Consider the following 20838-nt stretch of genomic DNA (forward strand, 5'->3'; position numbering starts at 1 on the left):
AGCCCCTTCCCAAGCAGAAAGGCAATTAGCTGTATCACCTGAGCAATGGCCATTCACGTGGACAGTGCCATTTTTAACAATGAAAGTGAGTAAACCCCAAAAATACAAATTTCACAAACTTATTTGCCTAACTGTACTTGGGTACTTCTGACAGGTAAGGACACTAAGGCTCAGTGACATTAATTAACTGTTTGAAGTTACAAATCTAGTTAGTGGGAGAAGCTTTGTTTCTACTGTTTTCTCTGATTCCTATGATAGAACAGCTTTATTTTTAAATTTTTTAAATTTATTTTAAAGAGAAGAGGTACAGAGAGAAAGAGAGAAAGAGAGAGAGAGGAGAAGGGGGGAAGAATCAGGAAGCATCAACTCCCATATGTGCCTTGACCAGGCAAGTTCAGGGTTTCAAACCAGCAACCTCAATGTTCCAGGTCGACGCTTTATCCACTGTGCCACCACAGGCCAGGACAAAACAGTTTTTATATAATTACAGTGAAGGGAGATTTTTGGGTATTTGAAGATGTGTATTTAGTAAGGATTTCCTTTATAAATAGTCATAACATCAGTAGGATCACCTTTTAATGTGAAGAAAACTGTGTGTGTGTGTGTGTGTGTGTGTGTGTGTGTGGTGAACAATACAAATTTTTGAGCCTTCCTTTTATTCTTGTACACTATATCAAAAATGATTCAGAGAGATAGGTAATTTGGGTTGTTTTTCCACAGTGAGTTTATGATTTATGTTCCTTTTTCTCTGCTCTGAAACCTCCTAACATGCCTTACAGAGAACTGTTCCATTGGGTGAAACTAGTCCTCATAGTAGTTACACAAGGCAGCTTATAATTATTCATTTCATCCTCTATTCTAATGAACTACATATAATTTATATTCTAGAAACCCAATATATGTCCTAACTTTTAAATTTATATATACTCTAAAAGCCTTAACTCATCATCATTTAAATTTATTTTCAAAAAAAAGGTATTTCTACAATTTTAGCTATATGCTCTTGTTCTTTGTGGGCTTGCCTGTGGAAGAGACGGGTCCAGCCAAATGCCGGTCAAAACGTTGCTGTACACGAGAGATTCAGATTGATCCTAATACTGAGAGTAGCAAAATGTGTTCATTATTTAAATAAGCTCAAGCTGCCAAATGAATCATAGAGCAGCGTGTCCTGTGCCAAGGTGTCATTTTCATTAAGTGTGAGATCGCACCTGAAGGACAGTTTAATTTGCAGCTGCTAAAAGTATTTCGACAGAGTGGCACTGTTACAAGTGGCAGGTGCTGCCCAGACGTGAATTTTGCAAGAAATGCCATTTGTGAGATGAGATGGGGAAGAATGTCAAGGGGGTGGTAAAGAAGATAAAGGGGAAGAGGAAGAAGAAGTATATGTACCCAGTGTTTGTTGCTATTATCTTGACTATAGATTCAATGCTTCACATTATAGCATTGGCCCAAGATTATTAAGTATGTTTATTTGTTCAGCTTCTGCTCAGGGCATTGCAAAAGTACCACAATACCTGTAAAGGCAAAGTTTCTTCCCCAAAGGCATACCACTTAAGCTATCCAGATGACAGAATCCTTTCCAATTTTATTTATCTTTCATAGTGTTTGTATTGCAGTTTTGTGCTGATGAGATTAATGCCCTTTGATCTTGCTTAAGTGAATTTTGCCACTTTCTTTTGAAGTCAACTTCAATATACATCCACATTAACTTCCTGCTTCGCATCACAAGAAATATTTTCAAATCGTACAGTCTCAAAGATTTTGCTAAATAATTGTAATTTTACAGAATAGAGAACATTGCAATGTGTCAAGGTATCTAGGGGCATTGTAATTGTTTACATTATAAAAAGATCTATATCATGCATGTTCTTTCAATGAACTCATCCACATTGAAATCAGAAATATGTATCCAGAGACTGGAAATAGGCATTCTCTGCTTTAGCACATTACAGACACAACTTTAAAAGAAAAAGGAACAAATAAATTTGATTTTTCATTTCTGTGTGCCATTTGATGAAAGCAACTGGAAGTAAAATAATTATTTTTGGAATGCACTGAACTTTCTTAGGTTCCTAAAGAAAAACTAATAGAGTAGGTCAATCTGAATGACTTTGGGTAAAACTTTTCCACAGGGAATTTTTGATAACAGGGCAAATTATTAAACTGCTCCTAGTTTTTCAGGACAGTGATAGTCTGCTCTCTAACATATGCATTGCTTTTAGATACATACAATAGAGAAATATGCTTTCTGTACTTTAATCCTATCAGTGGAATCTAACTTTAAAAAATTGTAAACATAATTAATTTTATTGCATTAATTGTCTAACACAAAAGGATACAATCAAAAAAGAAAGAAACACTTTTGCCAGATTAAAAGAACATTCATAAAATTTCAGAAGACCATTTGAAAAACTGTAGTTGTGTAATAAATCTTAGAAATAATTGCAGTTTAAAAAAAAATGTCTAAGCATTTCTTTAACCAGAAACCTAAACATTGTTGAACCTATAGTAAGTTCTCCAGAAGTTTTAATAAACAATGTCAAAAAAACAAGAAAAGAGCCCTGGCCGGTTGGCTCAGTGGTAGAGCATCAGCCTAGTGTGCAGGAGTCCCGGGTTCGATTCCCAGCCAGAGCACACAGGAGAAGTGCCCATCTGCTTCTACACCCCTCCCCCTCTCCTCCTCTCTGTCTCTCGCTTCCCCTCCCGCAGCCAAGGCTCCATGGAGCAAAGTTCGCCCGGGTGCTGAGGATGGCTCCATGGCCTCTGCCTCAGGCACTAGAATGCCTCTGGTTGCAACAGAGCAATGCCCCAGATGGGCAGAGCATCGCCCCCTGGTGGGCATGCCAGGTGGATCCCGGTCGGGCACATGCGGGAGTCTGTCTGACTGCCTCCCCATTTCCAGCTTCAGAAAAATACAAAAAAAAAAGTTTCATTCTTTCTTTAAAAAACCAAACTATGCACATTTCCAGTTATAATGATTGTCACAGGGAAGTAAAGCACAGCATAAGGAACATAGTAAGTCATGTTGTAATAGCTGTACATGGCGTCAGATGACAACTAGTCAGATCAGGGTGATCACTTTGTACACTATAGAAATGTTTAATTGTTATGTTGCACAGCTGAAATAATATAATATTGTATTTTAACTGTAATTAAAAAATAAATTTTGGGAAAAAAGTTACAGCACAAAAAGAAAAAATCCAATACATTTTAGTTGAAGAGATTATAATTCATTCACTTCTTAAGAACAATGTTCTGTTCCAGAAATTGTGCTTAGCCTTGGAAAAAATAGCAAAAATAAAAAAGGTCAGCTTACGCAAAGAAAAGGGAAAGAAAAGAAGTGAGTCAAACAGAGCTTTATGAATTTTAATTGAGGAAGATGCACCAGGAGCCAAGGAATGATTTGTGTGTCAAAAGGCAATAGAAAGTACTAGATGGTTAGAAAGTGAGACCAGAGGCAGGGAAAACAGATTGCATGTTACTTCCAGGAGAGAAGGGATGAGGACCTACATCTAGGTGGTTGCAGAGGGGTAGATTCAAAATACGCTTAGGGGACCCCCATGTTTGTGGCAGCACTGTTTACAATAGCCAAGCTCTAGAAACAGCCCAAGGGTCCATCAGTGGATGAGTGGATTAAAAAGCAGTGGTGCATATACACAATGGAATACTATGTGGCCATGAAAAAGAAGGAAATCTTACCTTTTGTGACAGCATGGATGGACCTGGAAACTATTATGCTAAGTAAAATAAGCCAGGCAGAGAAATAAAAATATCATATGACCTCACTCATATGAGGAATTTAATGAACAATGTGAATTATGAGGAATGGAATAGAGGTAGAGGTGGGATCAAAGGGACCAGAGGAAAAGCAGATAGGTGGGAAGGGGAGGAGAGGATGGGATCAGAGAAGGGAAAGAGATTAGTGAAATTATATACACATAACACAGAGTTATAGAGAGCAGAACAACAAATCCTGAAGGGAAGGGGGGAGGGGTGAAAGGGGGTATCAAGGGGAACATGGGGGTGAGGGGAAAGGAGATATATTCAGTGGGACACTTGAATCTATGTAAGCACAATAAATTAAAATCAATTAAAAAATAAAACAAACAAACAAAATACGCTTAGGGGGATAATTGTTCTATGTAGGAGCTGAAGGCGCGAGAGGAAGAAATATAGGACAAATGCCTCTGATAATAAATAGAAAAATGAGGATAAAATAAAAAGGATTAAAAGAGAGGTAGAAGCAAACGCATGTTATATGAACTTCATGCCTATAGAGATAGTAGATATGGTGCTTTTAAGAATGATAAACAGTTTCACTCAGGGATTAAAGAAGGAACAGTGCTCAATTCTGCTGGAAAGAGAATTCAAATTTAGTTTATGGATGACACTGATTGCCCTTAGTTTATTTTCTATATTAGAGACACTGTGAATAATGTAACTGACAAGGTTTTTTATTTCATCTTGTACTAGAAAACTCGGAGGTAAAAGTGTGGCTCGTCTTGAGTGTATGTATTGATGAATGTGCTAACTGCTCTTAGCTTTGTTTCTGGCTCAGAGTAACATCAGCTTTATTGTCCTTTCTGCTTAATTTATGTTTAATATGTGCTACTTTGTCATATTCTATGGCATCTGAAATCTGTTCTGGAAAATATATGGCATAAATGCATTCATACTTATTTCTGCAGCACTGTATAGATGGCTTAGAAGAAATAGATAATACATATAGAAAACCAGTTAGATGATTCCAAAAGTATAATTGTAAATTAGAAAAGAAATGAATTGTGAGAGTAACATTAGGACTATAAAACAGGGAAAGGTAATGAAAATGATAGCAGGAATATGTTTAATGATAAATGTAGAGTGCTATGGAGAAGCCCTGAAGGAAATGGAGGTAATTTAAGGAGAAATAACATTTTATTTCCAGTTGTTGATGTTAACATTAAGCAAAATGGAAAGATAGGAAGGAGAAGAAGCATTTTTAAGAGACGTAGACAAGTTTCTTGATTGGTATGATGAATTAAGGTACAGTGAGAGACTCAGGCAGAAAATTTTAGTAATAATTTTTAATTTTGAGCTCTTTCTTCCTAACTCTCAGCTCTATTCTTCCTGGAGTATTCCCTATCTCAGTTAATGAATTCTCTCCAACTAGTTATTTAAATCAGATGTTTCTTTAACTTTTCCGTGATTTTTGTCATTATTCCTTATATTCGACACCTTATCAATGAATGTATCCTATCAATTCTACTTTCATATAACCCCTGCATATGTCTTCTTTTTGATAGAGCTCAAGGTCACCATTATTTCTCAGCAACCTTCATTCTAATCTTTTTGTTTTCATTGTTGCCTCACTAGAACTTTTTTCTCTACAGCAACCAGAATGATCTTAAAATAAAAATCTGACCATGGAATTACTAGGTTTAAAACATTCAAGGGTTTCCCTCAAATAAATTAGAAAATAAACTGCTGAACACACTTTCTTTTTATCCTGGACTCTGTTTAACTTTCTCTCATCATCTTTGACCACTGGCTGTGTGCACAACATGCTCTGCATGTACCTTCTGCAAACCTACCTCTGCACATATCCTCCTTCTACTTGGGGTATGCCTGCTTATTCCTCAGGGCTTGAATCACGGGTCATACCTTCTAAGAAAAACCTTTTCTAATTTCTTCAAGGCAAGATTAACTGCCCCTTCTATTTCCTACTGCGTTCTTCCCAAGCTTGGAGCTTTGCTCTTTTTGTGCAGTTTCATAATTTCTCTATTTAATTGTTGGTATTTTCTCCCAGAAATAACCCTTTTAACCACAATATCCCTTCATCTTCCATAATCCAGAGCACAGAGTAAGTGCTTAGGAAATATAGCCCTGGCCGGTTGGCTCAGTGGTAGAGCGTCAGCCTGGCGTGCGAGAGTCCCAGGTTCGATTTCCGGCCAGGGCACGCAGGAGAAGTGCCCATCTGCTTCTCTACCCCTCCCCCTCTCCTTCCTCTCTGTCTCTCTCTTCCCCTCCCGCAGCAAAGGCTCCATTGGAGCAAAGTTGGCCCAGGCTTGAGGATGGCTCTGTGGCCTCTGCCTCAGGTGCTAGAATGGCTCTGGTCACAACAGAGTGATGCCCCAGATGGGCAGAGCATTGCCCTCTAGTGGGCATGCTGGATGGATCCCGGTCGGGCACATGCGGGAGTCTGTCAGACTGCTTCCCCGTTTCCAACTTCAGAAAAATACACACACACAAAAAAAAGAGTAAAAGGAAATATCTGATAAGTGAAAATAAAAATGAGTGATTGCATGATGAATAAAGGTTGTTGTTGGTGTAATAGTCTGTAGATAATTGGGTTGAGAACAAATAGAGAGAGGCCCTAGGATGAGAATAGATTATTCCTCCACAAAAAGCAAGAAAAGTTATGTGTATGTGCTTGGCGTGGGGGGGGGGGGCGGTGAAGGAAGAAAAAGGAGGAAGGGCTTACTAAATGGCTTTGGTCTTATCAATATAGCAAACAACAAGTCTGTCTTTGGAAAGTAAAGAGAGGGATGGTAGTACCTTATTGATTTTAAGACAGAATAAATTTAAAACATTGTTGTTAGTACATCTATAATGAATAATCTATAATAGTTCCTTAGAGAGACCAAGTTTCTTATTTAAGAGAAATGAAGTGAATTTATATCATACCTATTTACTATTATTATATGATTTTAAAAATCCTTGCTTAGTTACAAGAGCAAACCAAAGAAAGTTCTGGGATCTCGGCCAGCAGGTACAGTGAACATTCATAAAGCTAAGAAATCCCAGGGTCATAGGGGAGATAATTAGAATGGCTGATTAGGATGTTTGGACTGACAAAAGAGGGGAATTCATCCATGAGGTGAGGCCCAGACTGAGGGACTAAGAGAGGGCATAAGAGAACAAAGTAGCACAAGAAAAGAGAAGGCAAAATATGGGTATTGAAGAAGTAAAAAATGAATAATGAGCAGAGGTTTTGGCCAAAGAAAAGAATTTCTAAATTTGAAATATTAGAAGAGTATTTCTTTTTAAATTTTGGAAGAGATCAACTAGACACCTATTTTATTTTGAAATAAAATGAATGTTTTTTTTTCAGTATAAGATATAACCTAAATTTCTTGAAGACAAGTAATAATAAATTGGCATTATTATTTTGTATTCTGTTTATCTATTTTAATAAATTTGGCTGTATTTTCTATGTATAATTTCATTTTTGGCTATATCTGAAACTATGTCAAACTTTTATTAATTTGCCTACAATATCCTCCATTCTTGTAGTATCAGATACTGAAGGAAAAATTAGGACTGAAGGTCCTTTCACTAATTAATACACTTAATAACCTGCTTGAATTATTTCTCACTAGAGTCTACATTTCTAAGGTGATAATTATCTTGACATATTTTAGACAGATAAACATGATGCTTGATAATGCCTCTCTCATGCCCAATACCTAAAGAATATTTCACATGTAAAATATTGTTTGCTTTGTTGTCATTTTTTTGTGCTTCTAATATCACTTTGCTAGATTGTAGTTTTCTGAGAACAGGGGATATATATTATTCAATTTGTTTTTTACATGGTGTCTTGCATGTATATGTAACAAAAGAAAAGGTAGTTGGATCTACCTTTTGAAATTCTTGAAGTTATTTGTTTATATGAAAAACAATCCTGAAGATGACAAAATATATTTTTTCTTCCGTGAAAATGCAATAGATGGAGAACACACTGGAAAAGCCACTCACTCTCGAATAGGTCAGGTATGCAAGGTGAGGTAAAGAAAAAAAATGAGGATACTGTTCTATCACAGTTTTAATTCTTTTTCTTTTTCACCTATGCGTAAATACATTTAAAAACCCTGGCTAAAATTCTTACTGATCACTATAAATATTTAAAAGAAGTTGGTAATATTAGACCAACTTCTTCATTGTCCAGGTCTAAAGTTGAGGAATGTATGATTTTTATTGTTGGAATTGAAAATTCTGTAGCTGGGTTATAATGTGGACCCTTAAACTTAGCATGTGACTGAGGCTTCCTTTCAGTATCATTTATTGAGGAGAATAGAATGCATTTGTTAACATTTTACAAAGTGGTTTCACATGCACTATTTAAGTTTAAAATATCTGTTTTTATATAACCTATGACATGCAACGTGAATAGAACCCAATTTGTAATAACTAAATTTGAAATAAACCTGATTTGAAAATTAGGCATCTGAGATCTGAGAAGTGAGAGTATTGTCAAAAATCACAAAAGTTGCAGGTGACTGAACTGAGTTATTTTGTGTACACACAGCTCATTTCTAGGAGCATAACTACACCAATGAGGTAATAATTCTTTAGTTTGTACATTAAAATTCCTACCTTGGCATATTAATTATTTTTCTCACCATTTCTCATGACACAAACATATATATACAAATATATTTATGTATATGAACAAGTACCAGTTTTTGATGACAGAGTTTGCAACAATTATTAAGGTTAAAGTAATGCATGTTTTATGTATCTTTAAAAAAATTCTGATGCAAAGTGATTGCAACATTTAAGTCACTATTTTCCTACTCTTATTCCAGAGGAACACTGAACTTTAAATGTGAATGGGTAATATTGCATATGTTTTACATTACTTACAAAGTCTGTATAATTTGCCTAAGAAGGATAGTGGAGTGCAGTCCTGTGAAATACAGTAGGTGCATGGTCCCAGAGCAAATGTTGAAGAAAGGCTACAATCATGGAAAGCATGATAACAATGATTATCCACAGGTGTAAAGATTAGGACTCAATAACATGAATATATCTTATTTCAGGATTCTGAACTGTTTTCCTGGTCTCTTAAGTATGATGCTGACTTATGTGTATATATTTCATTGTTAACGTAATACATCATGGGAGTAAAAATAGATTACTGTAAGAATTTAAATACCTGCAATGTCGTATGTGCTTTCAGTGAGAGAAACTCGGTTTCTTAGTATATCACATATTAAAGTCAAGAATCTAGTACATATTTCTATACAGTTTGTATGAGCCACAGCTGTATCAACCCAAATGTTTACAGAAGTAGTTTTTAAAGTAGGGCCCTAAATATTGCTAATATATCTTATGCATAATGTAGGTCATCTCATTATTTTTATTTCCTTCCCGCCTAGCACAGATATTAATTGAATGTTCACTATGTTTTAAAACTCTAGAATCATAGCATCAAACAAAGCATGCCAAGTCTTGTTCTTATGGAATTTATGTTCTATCAGGTGAAGTGGGAGAAGATAATGAGCATGATGATTAGCTGTAGAGAGACACAGAGAAATGTATCATAGCAGGTAATGGGAAATGTTAGGAAGAAAAGTAATGCATAAAAGTAAGTAAAAAATGCCCTTGAGTAAGGATTTCAATGCTTTAAAGAGAACAGTTAATAAAGACATTTTTGATAATGTAATGTCTGAACAAAGGCCTGAGTGACAAGAGGCCCCCAAACTTGAAGACAAATAGAGCAGAGAGTACACAGGGAGAAAAGATCTGAGGTGGGGCTGACAGTGTTTGACTTGTTTGAGAACCAGAAGGGGGAGGCATGGCTGACCAGGACTGAGTTATGGAAGGAAGGGTAGGTAGAAGAACATAAGTGGCTTTTGGTCACTAAGAATTCATATTTCATTGTAAGTGATTTAGAGAGATATAGGAGGATCTTGAGAGAGTAGTGACATATCAGAGTTTCACTGACTGTTGTATGGAGAAGTGGGCCAAGGATGGGAAGATGGAATCAAGGAGGCTATTAGGTGTCTATTGCTGGCCATGGGGGGAAGCTGGACTTAAGGAATGTGGTAGGAAATGGTGATGAATAAGGATGTGCTGTGATAGAACATGGAATGAGAGATAGAACATGGAATGAGATATGGTTGAGTACCTAGTAAATGATGTTGCTATTTACTGAGATGGGGAACAGCATGAGAAGATTTTTTGTTGTTGTTTTATGTGGATCTCATTTCTCCCCTTCCACCAAATTTGTGCTAGAAACTGGAGTAGTCTAATTGGTAGTTTGATTTAAACTAATTCATGCTTGAAAGGAAGAACAGTGGTGATGGCAATAAGAAGTTATAGATAGCACTTAAAGTTTGCAAAAATTTTAATACCCCATAATGAATTTGCACCATATAGTGGATTTTGGCACCTACTCCTAACATTCTGGAAAAAAAACCCTGATAAATGTTTTTATGAGCTCTAGGCAATGTATATCATATTTTAAAATGCACAAAGATTGGCTCACATATACTGAAAAAGTGATCTAAGAAAAGATTGGTTATTGAAATATGTCAAGTAGAAGTTAAGAGAAAGTAAAAATGGACTGTAATGAATGTTATTATTTGTCAAACTGTGAATTAATATATATCCCATAATTTGTTTCTCAGATCCAAGGTTTATTAGTGCCCACCTCATCCCGGAGAGTGACAACCCTGAAGATGACAAAATATATTTTTTCTTCCGTGAAAATGCAATAGATGGAGAACACACTGGAAAAGCCACTCACTCTCGAATAGGTCAGATATGCAAGGTGAGGTAAAGAAAAAAAATGAGGATACTGTTCTACCACAGTTTTAATTCTTTTTCTTTTTCACCTATACGTAAATACATTTAAAAACCCTGGCTAAAATTCTTACTGATCACTATAAATATTTAAAAAGGAAAAATTTGTTGAAGCCCTGGCAGTTTGGCTCAGTGTATAGAGTATCAACCCAGCTATGGTTGTCCAGCTATGGTTCAATTCCCAGTCAGGGCACACAGGAGAAGTGACCATCTACTTCTCTTTCCCTCCCTCTCCCTATTCTCTCCTTCTTCCCCTCCTGCAGCCAGTGGCTCAATTGGTTCAAGCATCAGCCTCAGGTGCTAAAAATAGCTGGGTTGGTTCAAGCATCAGCCACAGAATGGGGTTGCCAGGTGGATCCCAGTCAGGGTGCATGTGCATGTCTGTCTCACTATCTCCCCTCCTCTTGCTTAAAAATAAAATTGATTGAAAACATATTATCATTACTTCTGAGTAACTCTTCATAGTCAAACAAGCAGGTAGATATTGTGAGGCATTGCTTCAAAATTACATTGAATGATCTTAGTTTGAAATTCTAGAGAAATAAAATGTTTATTTTACCTAGGAGGTAATATACTTTTATATTCTCAGACCTAACACACATCCCTACAATGTATATATTTTGAATGAGTATTTGTTTAGGATAATTAAAGTATTAATAGAAGAGAAAAGAATTAAAGTTTGTTTTATATTTGTAATTATAATATCCTAAGTACATACACACATAATTTTGAAGCTCTAAACTTTATCTGAGTCATTAATTTACTGTGTGGCACAAAATTCGATGTAATATTGCATTATAATGTTAAACTTACAGAGTAAAACTTGACCAATACTTATGGGTTAATTAGTGTGAAGATATAACAGTATTAATTTTTCCCTTTACCACTGTATAATACAGTATATATGCAATATAAACAAAGTCAACTAGTCAATATAAACAAAGTCTAGTATATTAAATTACTTTAAAATTAAAAGTTTTAACAGTATGGAAAAATAGAAATAATATGTGAAATGTATGAGAATCTTTTTTTCAAAAAATACATTTTATATTTAAAAGCACCACTTATAAGAGTTAAAAAATCTTTAAGGCATATAAAATTGCATAAACAAAATATATATCGTATTATATTTTTGAAGGGACTCTTTCAAAATGTTTTACTGGGATGAGTTTTTTTTTATTAAGGTTTATGCAAATATAGTTTTCAACATGCTACATGTTTGTAAGGTTGGCATTTCTGCAACTGTTTAAACATAAAATATTCAGTGCTAACATACTTTTATTTGTGATCTATTTTCAGTATGAGTTATAAGGCATGCATTTATTCTTTAATTCAGGACATACTTATTAAGTGACTACTATGTACCAACACATTCACTACTGTGAATCAACTTACTTAGATACAGCTCAAGAAATGCATCTGTAGGAGAGAAAGATTTAAAATAAACCAAACCAAACACAGGAGTAAAAAATGATTATTGAAAAGTGGTAAGAGAATGGAAAAAGTGACTTATTAATGTTAAGGGAAGTTTGTTGAAAGTCATTCCTTGAATAAAGTTTGAGTAAATATTCAATAGATTTGATCAACTATATGATTTAAAAAGCATAGGTACTTTTATACCTTGTCATTTAAAATTCCTCATTGTGAAATAGGAGAGTTTGTATTTTGTATCTATCTCAATATCAGAGGAGTATTTGATATTATCTTTTGCGTGCAGTTCCTAAAACTTGTGTTCTCTTTTTTCAGAATGACTTTGGGGGACACAGAAGTCTGGTGAATAAGTGGACGACGTTCCTTAAAGCTCGTCTGATTTGCTCAGTGCCAGGTCCAAATGGCATTGATACTCATTTTGATGAATTGCGTAAGTTCAGCTGATGATGTTTTACAGAGAATATTTGTTCAGACTTTGCCATAATCATCAAAAATATAACTTTTCTCCATTTTGTATTCAAACAGAGGACGTATTTCTAATGAATTGTAAAGATCCTAAAAATCCGATTGTATATGCCGTGTTTACAACTTCCAGGTAACAACTTTTTCTTCTTATCATCATAGAATCTGCACATCCTATAGGTGTTTTCCAAACATCCATAATTATACTTTTGAGCCCTGGCTGGATGGCTTGGTTGCTTAGAGCTTCATCCCACAGTGCAGAGGTTGCCAGTTCAATCCTCCATCAGGCCACATACAGAAACAGATCAATGTTCCTGTCTCTTTCTCTTTCTCCCTCTCCCTTCCTCTATCTCTAGAATCAATAAATAAAAAGTAAATTTTAAAATATTATATTTTTGAAAGAACAATGTTGGCTTAACGTTTGAGTAGATATTGTGCTTTATTGGGTGGTTGAAATCAGTTATAATCTATTTTTTTAATAAAATTTAGCAAAAAATATCATCACAATAAAAGTAATGGTGAAAAGTGTATGTCATGCCCCATGTATACTTTTGACTTTAAAAATTTGAGTGCAAGGTAAAATATTATAAGAAGAAACATGTGAGTTTTGATAAGTTTATAGTGATATAAACTAAAGGTATAAAACTCTTTCCCTCCCCTCTATCTCTTCTTTTCTTCCCTCACTCTGTCCTTCCCTCCTTTATTTCTCTTTTTCCTTCCTCCCCTATGTGCCCTTTTTCTCCCCATTCCACATTCTCCAAGGTTCTTGCTGTAAAGCAAGCAGCAATTATATTCTATTACATCCAGTATCAAGTTTACATTACCTAGAATTGGTAAAGGAAACATATATTTACATGCACATACATAGGAATATGCATTCCTATATGAATAAAGTATTTAAAAGAAAAATAATTTAAAATCAGAAGTCAGGGAAAATGTTGCAAGGGACTCTGATAGCATAGAAAGAAAGATTCACTGCAATGTCTAACACCTATTTGTTCTATAAATATTAAAGTCATTACAAATTGATTGGATATATACTTAATAATTTTTAAAATAACAAGTAAAAATATAGACACCAATATTACTAAAACTATTTACAAACTTAAATATTTTCCCCCTTTGATACGAAAATTAAAGAATGTGAGAGGTCCAAATCAAACAAAACTTTAACCATTTCCCTACTTCTTCAATGCCTGTACAGTGATTCTCAGACTTAAGCATCCATTGACTCATCTAGAGAGCAAGTTAAAATACAGATTGCTAGATCCTGACCCCACAGTCTCTGATTCAGTAAGAATGGGGCAGGACCTAATAATTTGCATATTTAACAAATTCCCAGGTGATGCCCATGCTGTTGGCTAAGAAGTACACTGAAAATCACTGGCTTAATAGGTAAAATAATTTCACCTCCCTACTTCAGTGAGATGGATACCATGTCTGTGAGTTAGTCTTCACAGCTGTAAATCATTATCAAGTTTTTCCATAATGACTGACTTCATCAAAAGATGAGTAAAGTATATAACAATGGAAAAAGGTATATATAAGCATTATAAACTATAAGTATCAAATGTGTAAATTCAACATCTATTTTCTGAGATTGACTCTGTGTCGGTTGCCATCCAATATGTAATTAAAGTTACAGAAGAGAAACCAGGCATGTTTCTTCCCTCATGAGGCTTGCACTCTACTAGACATTATCTATAAGCAGCAATTTCTAATAATACATTCTTATAAACTATATATACATGTTTTTCATTTGGTCTGATTTATATGTAATTTTCTATGGGAAAGAAAGATTGGTTAAAAGATAAGCATTCCATATTTTAAATGCACACAACTGTTTTATATCATTGTTTAATCTTTCAAGTGGTATTTATACAAGTAAAATAAAATGGAAAATTGTGGCAGCTCATGGCAAACTTCCAGTTTGCTTCAATTTCCTGTCTTTTGTCTAGCGAAATAATGGAGATAATTGCTATAATACTTCACTTTCAATAGGGTATAAAAGCTACTAACTTAAAATGATTTTCTATATTAGGAAGAGATGATTTTTAAATACTTTCTCCAAAATTAGTTGATCTAATGTTATGGTAGTTTGGGAGTTAATATAATGTAACACATCATATGATATTGATTATTCATTTCCTGCACCAGTTTGGGCTTATAAAATGAGTTCTTAAGCATTTTAGTTTAAGTTTCCTAGTTTCTTTTATGATGCTTGAGGCTTAACATATTACAAAAGTTTATATTTTTATTCCTAGTTGATATCAAAATTAAACATTACTTTTTAGAAGATCAGTATTTATATTTTTCCTATCAAAGTTTATATATAATATGAATATTTATATAATATATGAATAATCAAGATGATTTTATCCATGCCTTCTATGTTTGAGAATCACAATTTGTTCTCTTGTGAATTGTTACAACATAGAGATATATTTTAATAATATCAGATACTGAGATTGCTAAGAATTTATGTTTCTTTTGATTATTGAAATTTAGGAACTCAGACCAACAGTTCTCTTGCCAATGTAAAAATAAGAAAATCTGTTTTTGTTTTCTCTCCCTTTTTTAGTAACATCTTCAAGGGGTCAGCTGTGTGCATGTACAGCATGAGTGACGTGCGCAGGGTGTTCCTTGGTCCGTATGCTCACAGGGACGGTCCTAACTATCAGTGGGTGCCTTTCCAGGGAAGAGTCCCCTACCCACGACCAGGAACTGTAAGTGCTTAAAATAAAAATAAATAAATTTCTGCTGAAGGTTAATAAAATAGCAACCATACACAGATATAAAATACAGATCATGTAAAACAAAGATTTCAAGACTATCAATGAAAGCAAGGCAAGGACTTTCTGCTATACCATGGAGTTCCATGCTTGAATTCATGTTCTTTACAAACATCAGTGTTTAAATTCAGTGCCTACCAGCTATTAGTACCCATAATTTTTGAGAAATAGAAACTGAATGAGTAGGCTTATTTATTTTCTTTTCTGATTGGGATATAGTGAAAAGTACCTTAATGAAGTATTGAAACAATTAAGGTACAACTAGCCTTGCTCTCTTTAATCACAGAAAAGGCTCAAGGGATGTATGTTAAATAGGGGAAAAAGAGATTTTAAATTGATATTGGAGGTAAAGAAGATATGTAAAAAAATCTCAGAGTGAGCAGGGTTTATGAATTGATCAGGTCATCAGCCTCCTCTTTCCCTTCAGCGACCCCGGACACACTCAGACTTAAAAAGAAATTGGACAGAACTCAAAATAAAACCAGCTTTTAATCTTCAGTGTATAGTAAGGAGAAAGATAAAAACAAAAGACTTCCGTGCTATAGAAAAATGAGTCTAGTCATCATCAATATGATAGTACAGCTAATAGAATATTTTGATAGGATCATCCATTTAAGTGTGACATATTTTAATCCTAAAATATTTAAGGATATAATTTTATCTGATGAAAAAACTTGTTTTTTAAGTCTATTACTTTAATTTCACTTCAGTTTTTAATTCTGTAAAATTCAAGTAAATTGTTCTGTATGATTTAACTAGACATATATTCTTTTAATATTTCTATTTTTCTTCTGTATTGCTAAACTTATGAGAAAATTGAACTTTTTTCACTTTACAAATATTATTTCTTTCTAATAGATCATATAGATTTAAAAATAGAACTAAATAGACTTTCAGAAGAATAAATGAACAAGATAAAATATCTATCGGTGTAAAAAACCCAGTGGGTTTTATAAAAAGCTCAAGATATTTACTCCATAATCAACTGTTTTTACTTTAGTGGGGGACATTTTTATATCCCAATGGTTATTTATATCTCTATAGCTAATTTTCTCTGTTTCTAAATATAAAATTTTATGAGGGTCACTTCAAAAAACTTGGAATTACTTTAATGTGCTAGGTATTGTGCTACTATTTGGAGCTATAATGTATGTGATCTGAAGATGTGTAAAATGTATTTGAAATTAATAATAATAATTAGAAATAATTGTGTGCCAGACCCTGTTCTAAGAGATTAATACCTATTCATATATATATTATACATAATAGCTCAATTATTGTTCCCGTTTCACAAACGGGACTCTGAGCTGAGGATTTAGTACAGGCTGGTAGTACAGCCTGTGTTCTCACCCAGCATTCATAGAGAGATATTACAGCAACAAGCACCAAGGGCTAAATTCTAAAAGCAGAAACTATTGCCTAATGTTTGAATTAGGGGAGGGATGCAAGGAGGAGATAACACCTAATGCCATGAGTCAAATTTACTTGAATAAATTCATTAATCCCAAAAGATGACAGCTGAGAATTTGTAATTTCATCAACATTACTGGAGAAAAATATATTGTGACCTTCGAACAATGGGTCAGTAGATGGTATTTATTTTTAAAGAAAACTCTACAGCTAAGTAGTACTAGATACAAAAATAAAAGGCCAGAAAGCCAAGAGAATAACACAAATATAGGATAAAATAAATATAAATACATTTTTTACTTTAACTATTAATCACACATTTCTAAATTTTTGCAAGCTATATATAAATGATAGAAAAGCAAAACAAGCACTGTAAATGTCATAAAATATGTTTTATTGCTTCTTCTAAGCATTTATATAGCTTTTTGCTATTTCTATATTAAATAAGTAATTATATAATTTACCCAAATAAAGAATAATTCCTTAAATCATTTAACTGTTATATTAGAGAATGTATATGTGTGAGTATATATATATGAAACAAACATGTACATACATATATATTCACAATAAATAGTCTCCCCATTTCAAAACAGGTTTATTTATTTTATTTCTCATGAATTATTAATGCTTTATATCAAGGTAATTACAGACAATTGATTTCTCCTTGTAAGCCTCTCGTAAAAACCTCTCTACATTCCTTTTAGCTCCAAAGCTGTTACATTAAGTGGCAGAAACTACTTAATTGTAAGACAAAAGGCAAGAGACTAGAGATACTCTATTCTGAATGCTTGTACCACATAATTAAATGCAATAAAAAGAGACAGTGAAATCTGACTTTACGTTTTTGTTTTTTGCCTGATTTGGAGTGCTTATCCAGAGATGACATTTTGCCAGTGTGCTACAGTGCATTACTTTCACTCTCTATGCCCCTAATTTATTCTACTTGGTCTGTTCTGATTGGTCAGTTTCTGTATCCCACAGATTAAACACTTAATAAGACCTCTCCTTATCCCTAAAATAACGTTAATTATTAAAGAGATAGTAATGTTGGTATGTTTTATGGGAGTTTTTCAAGCTTATATCAGAAGCAAAGCAATAAAGACTAGTTTATATTAGCTTTTAGTTTGAAAAGAGCTTTTGTATTTTAGCACATGCCATAGGAGAAAAATCAAATATATCTAAGAAAATTATTTTGAGTTTTTCATATCTAATGATAAACTATGTGTAGTTTTAACATTTTATTCATTATTTTAAACACTTCATCTATCACATCAATAAAATATATGATGTTACCACTAATAAAGGCATCAGATCTGTACACTGAATTTGTTAGATGCATTTTCTTTGTTTGATAAAAAAATGTGACATAACACTGGGGAACAAATTTTTTTCATTTTCTGTTGCATGCAGTTTTAGAACAGTTTCTATATATTTCTGCATTGCTGATTCCAAATCTAAAATCCATTTTTTGGTACATGCTCTAGTTTTTTATGCAATTTTAATTTCTTTTGTTACAGTTAATGGCATGCATTGGTTTTTAAATTGGAGTTAAAGGGCAACCACTCTTGGATTGAACATAACCACAAGACAATTAACGTTTTACAGTTATCACTTTTACATAATTGTAGTTGTTTTTAAATGTAAAAAATTATTATCTGATAAAAAACACCCTCTTATTTTGTTTTAAGATTGAATCATGTCTTCTTCGAGTAGGCGTAAATGTAAGAATAGTCCTGACACCTTCTGTTATATATGTGGCTGTTACACACTTCAACGTCAAAGGCGCAAATATTTCATCATTTGTGACACATACATATATTGCCTATTTTCAAGTTCCCCTTGGCAATCAAGACAAGAATTGGGCTCCTCATATTGTGTGTCATAATTGTGCAGAAATGCTTCGTGACTGGACAAAGGGAAAATGCAAAGGAATTCCTTTTAGTATTCCCCTGGTTTGGAGTGAGCCTAAGGACCACAGCAGTGACTCTTATTTCTGTCTGATCCATATAAAGGGCATCAGCAAGAAAAAATGGCATATGATGGCATATCCTAATATTCCTTCAGTGATACAACTTATCCCACACTCTGAGACATTCCTGGTTCCAGTTTTCAATGGTTTTATTTCTTCTAAGGATGAAGAAAGTGAACATGGTAATCAAGTGTATTTTGATAAAATGCATGAGAAAATGGTTGTAGAATCTCAAGAGTCTTCTTCTGATGCCAAGCAGTCATTAACCCCTTAGCAGTTTAGCCAACCTGAATTGAATGATTTAGTAAGAATGACATACAAATTGTCCTCGACTTTCTGAAGTATGAGGAGCATAACTGGATCATTTGTGTGGATCTTAAAATGGTAAATTTCCTGCTAGGACAACAGAGAGGTTTCACGAAGTATCCTTGCTTTCTGTGTTTGTGGGACAGCCGAGCTCAGGAGAAACACTGGACACAGAAGGAGTAGCCAAAACATGAAGCTCTGGAAGTAGCGATGCAAAATATTGTGAATGAACCTGTAGTTAATCAAGACAGGATCATTTTTTCCTCCACTTCACATCAAACATGGCTTAATGAAGCAGTTTGTTCAGGCTTTGAATAGAGAAAGTGAATGCTTTCAACGTATTATTTCTGCTTTTCCTGCCTTGTCTTTCGAGAAGATAAAAGCAGGTATATTCGATGGACCTCAAATTTGAACCCTCATACATGTCGAAGAATTTGCCAAGAAGATGAATAAGGAGGAGAAAGCAGCCTGACAGTCTTTTGTGGCAGTTACAAAGAACGTCCTTGGCAACAAAAAAGCAGAAAACTATGAACTTCTGGTTCAAAGAATGCTGTTACTTTCCACGACATTGGCTGTAACATGAGCGTTAAGATTCACTTCCTGAACAGTCACCTTGATAAGTTTCCCAAATATCTTGGAGCTGTTAGTGATGAGCGGACTACTGCTGGAGCATCAAACGAGATTGTCCTCAACAAGTACACAAACACAAGAGCTACAAACGCAAATTTTTGCCTGAATAGAATTTAAATAATTTTTGCCCAAATTTTATGATTAAAATAAGTGTTTTAATATGTTCTATTTCAAAATTGTAGACAAATTCTGATGCAATCATATATTTTAGTGTATTAGTGTATTTACTGCATTATATAAATTACTATATTTTCACAAAGATAATGCCCAAGAAGACATTCTACTTCATTATGTTAAACTAAATGTTGAAAATTTTACATAAGATAAAAACCTAAAATCTTGAATTGCAAAAAAACTGTAGCTTACAGAGAAAATCTAATATCAGATTTGAGATCAGCACACTCAAATTAGGTAAGAAGAAGTGTTTTTGTGGATGCAACAAAAATTTTGTTCCCCAGGTTTGACCTGTGGTGGTGCAGTGGATAAAGCGTCGACCTTGAAATGCTGAGGTTGCCAGTTTGAAACCCTGGGCTTGCCTGGTCAAGGCACTTATGGGAGTTGATGCTTCCAGCTCCTCCCCCCTTCTCTCTCTCTGTCTCTCCTCTCTCTCTCTCTCTCTCTCTCTCTCTTTCTGTCTCTCCCTCTCCTCTCTAAAATGAATAAATAAAAAAACCCAAAAAACAAAAAACTAAGAAAAAAAAATTTTGTTCCCCAGTATAATTAATTCCTATTGAAACTTTATATATTAGGAAATATATAAAATACATTAATTCTACTAATTTAATTGGCATTATTTTTAGTTAATTGGTTACTTAACTTTAAAAAAATAATTACAGGTTTTGATTTCCAGATCATTTAGGTCACATATTATTATATAATTTATAATCCTATTTATTATATTTTAATCAAAATATATCTTCTTCTCTCTATCTTATTAGTGTCCCAGCAAAACATTTGGTGGATTTGACGCCACTAAAGACCTCCCTGATGACGTTATAACATTTGCCAGAAGTCATCCAGCCATGTACAATCCAGTATATCCTATTAATAACCGCCCGATAATGGTCAAGACAGATGTAAATTATCAGTTTACACAAATTGTAGTGGATCGAGTGGATGCAGAAGATGGCCAGTATGATGTCATGTTTATTGGAACAGGTAAATGTTTAACTTCAGCTCTACATTTTCTTCAAGACCATTGAATTTAACTGATTAAAAATAATAAAAATTAAAGGAAGTTTTTATAGTCATTTTCAAGATATA

At 34.0% G+C, this 20838-nt stretch overlaps 1 protein-coding gene across 2 annotated transcripts in view; it reads left to right on the plus strand.

The window, feature by feature from the left end:
* SEMA3A (semaphorin 3A) overlaps positions 1-20838 on the plus strand; it is a 392466-nt gene that overhangs the window by 333094 nt on the left and 38534 nt on the right. For both annotated transcript variants that reach the window (XM_066239698.1, XM_066239697.1), the window contains exons 8-12: positions 10398-10540; positions 12319-12433; positions 12529-12598; positions 15047-15191; positions 20514-20733. In XM_066239698.1, the coding sequence (XP_066095795.1) occupies positions 10398-10540; positions 12319-12433; positions 12529-12598; positions 15047-15191; positions 20514-20733 (693 nt within the window). The remainder of the gene's footprint in view (positions 1-10397; positions 10541-12318; positions 12434-12528; positions 12599-15046; positions 15192-20513; positions 20734-20838) is intronic.

Source organism: Saccopteryx bilineata, chromosome 7 (assembly GCF_036850765.1).
Source record: "Saccopteryx bilineata isolate mSacBil1 chromosome 7, mSacBil1_pri_phased_curated, whole genome shotgun sequence".
Classification (NCBI taxonomy): Eukaryota; Metazoa; Chordata; class Mammalia; order Chiroptera; family Emballonuridae; genus Saccopteryx; species Saccopteryx bilineata.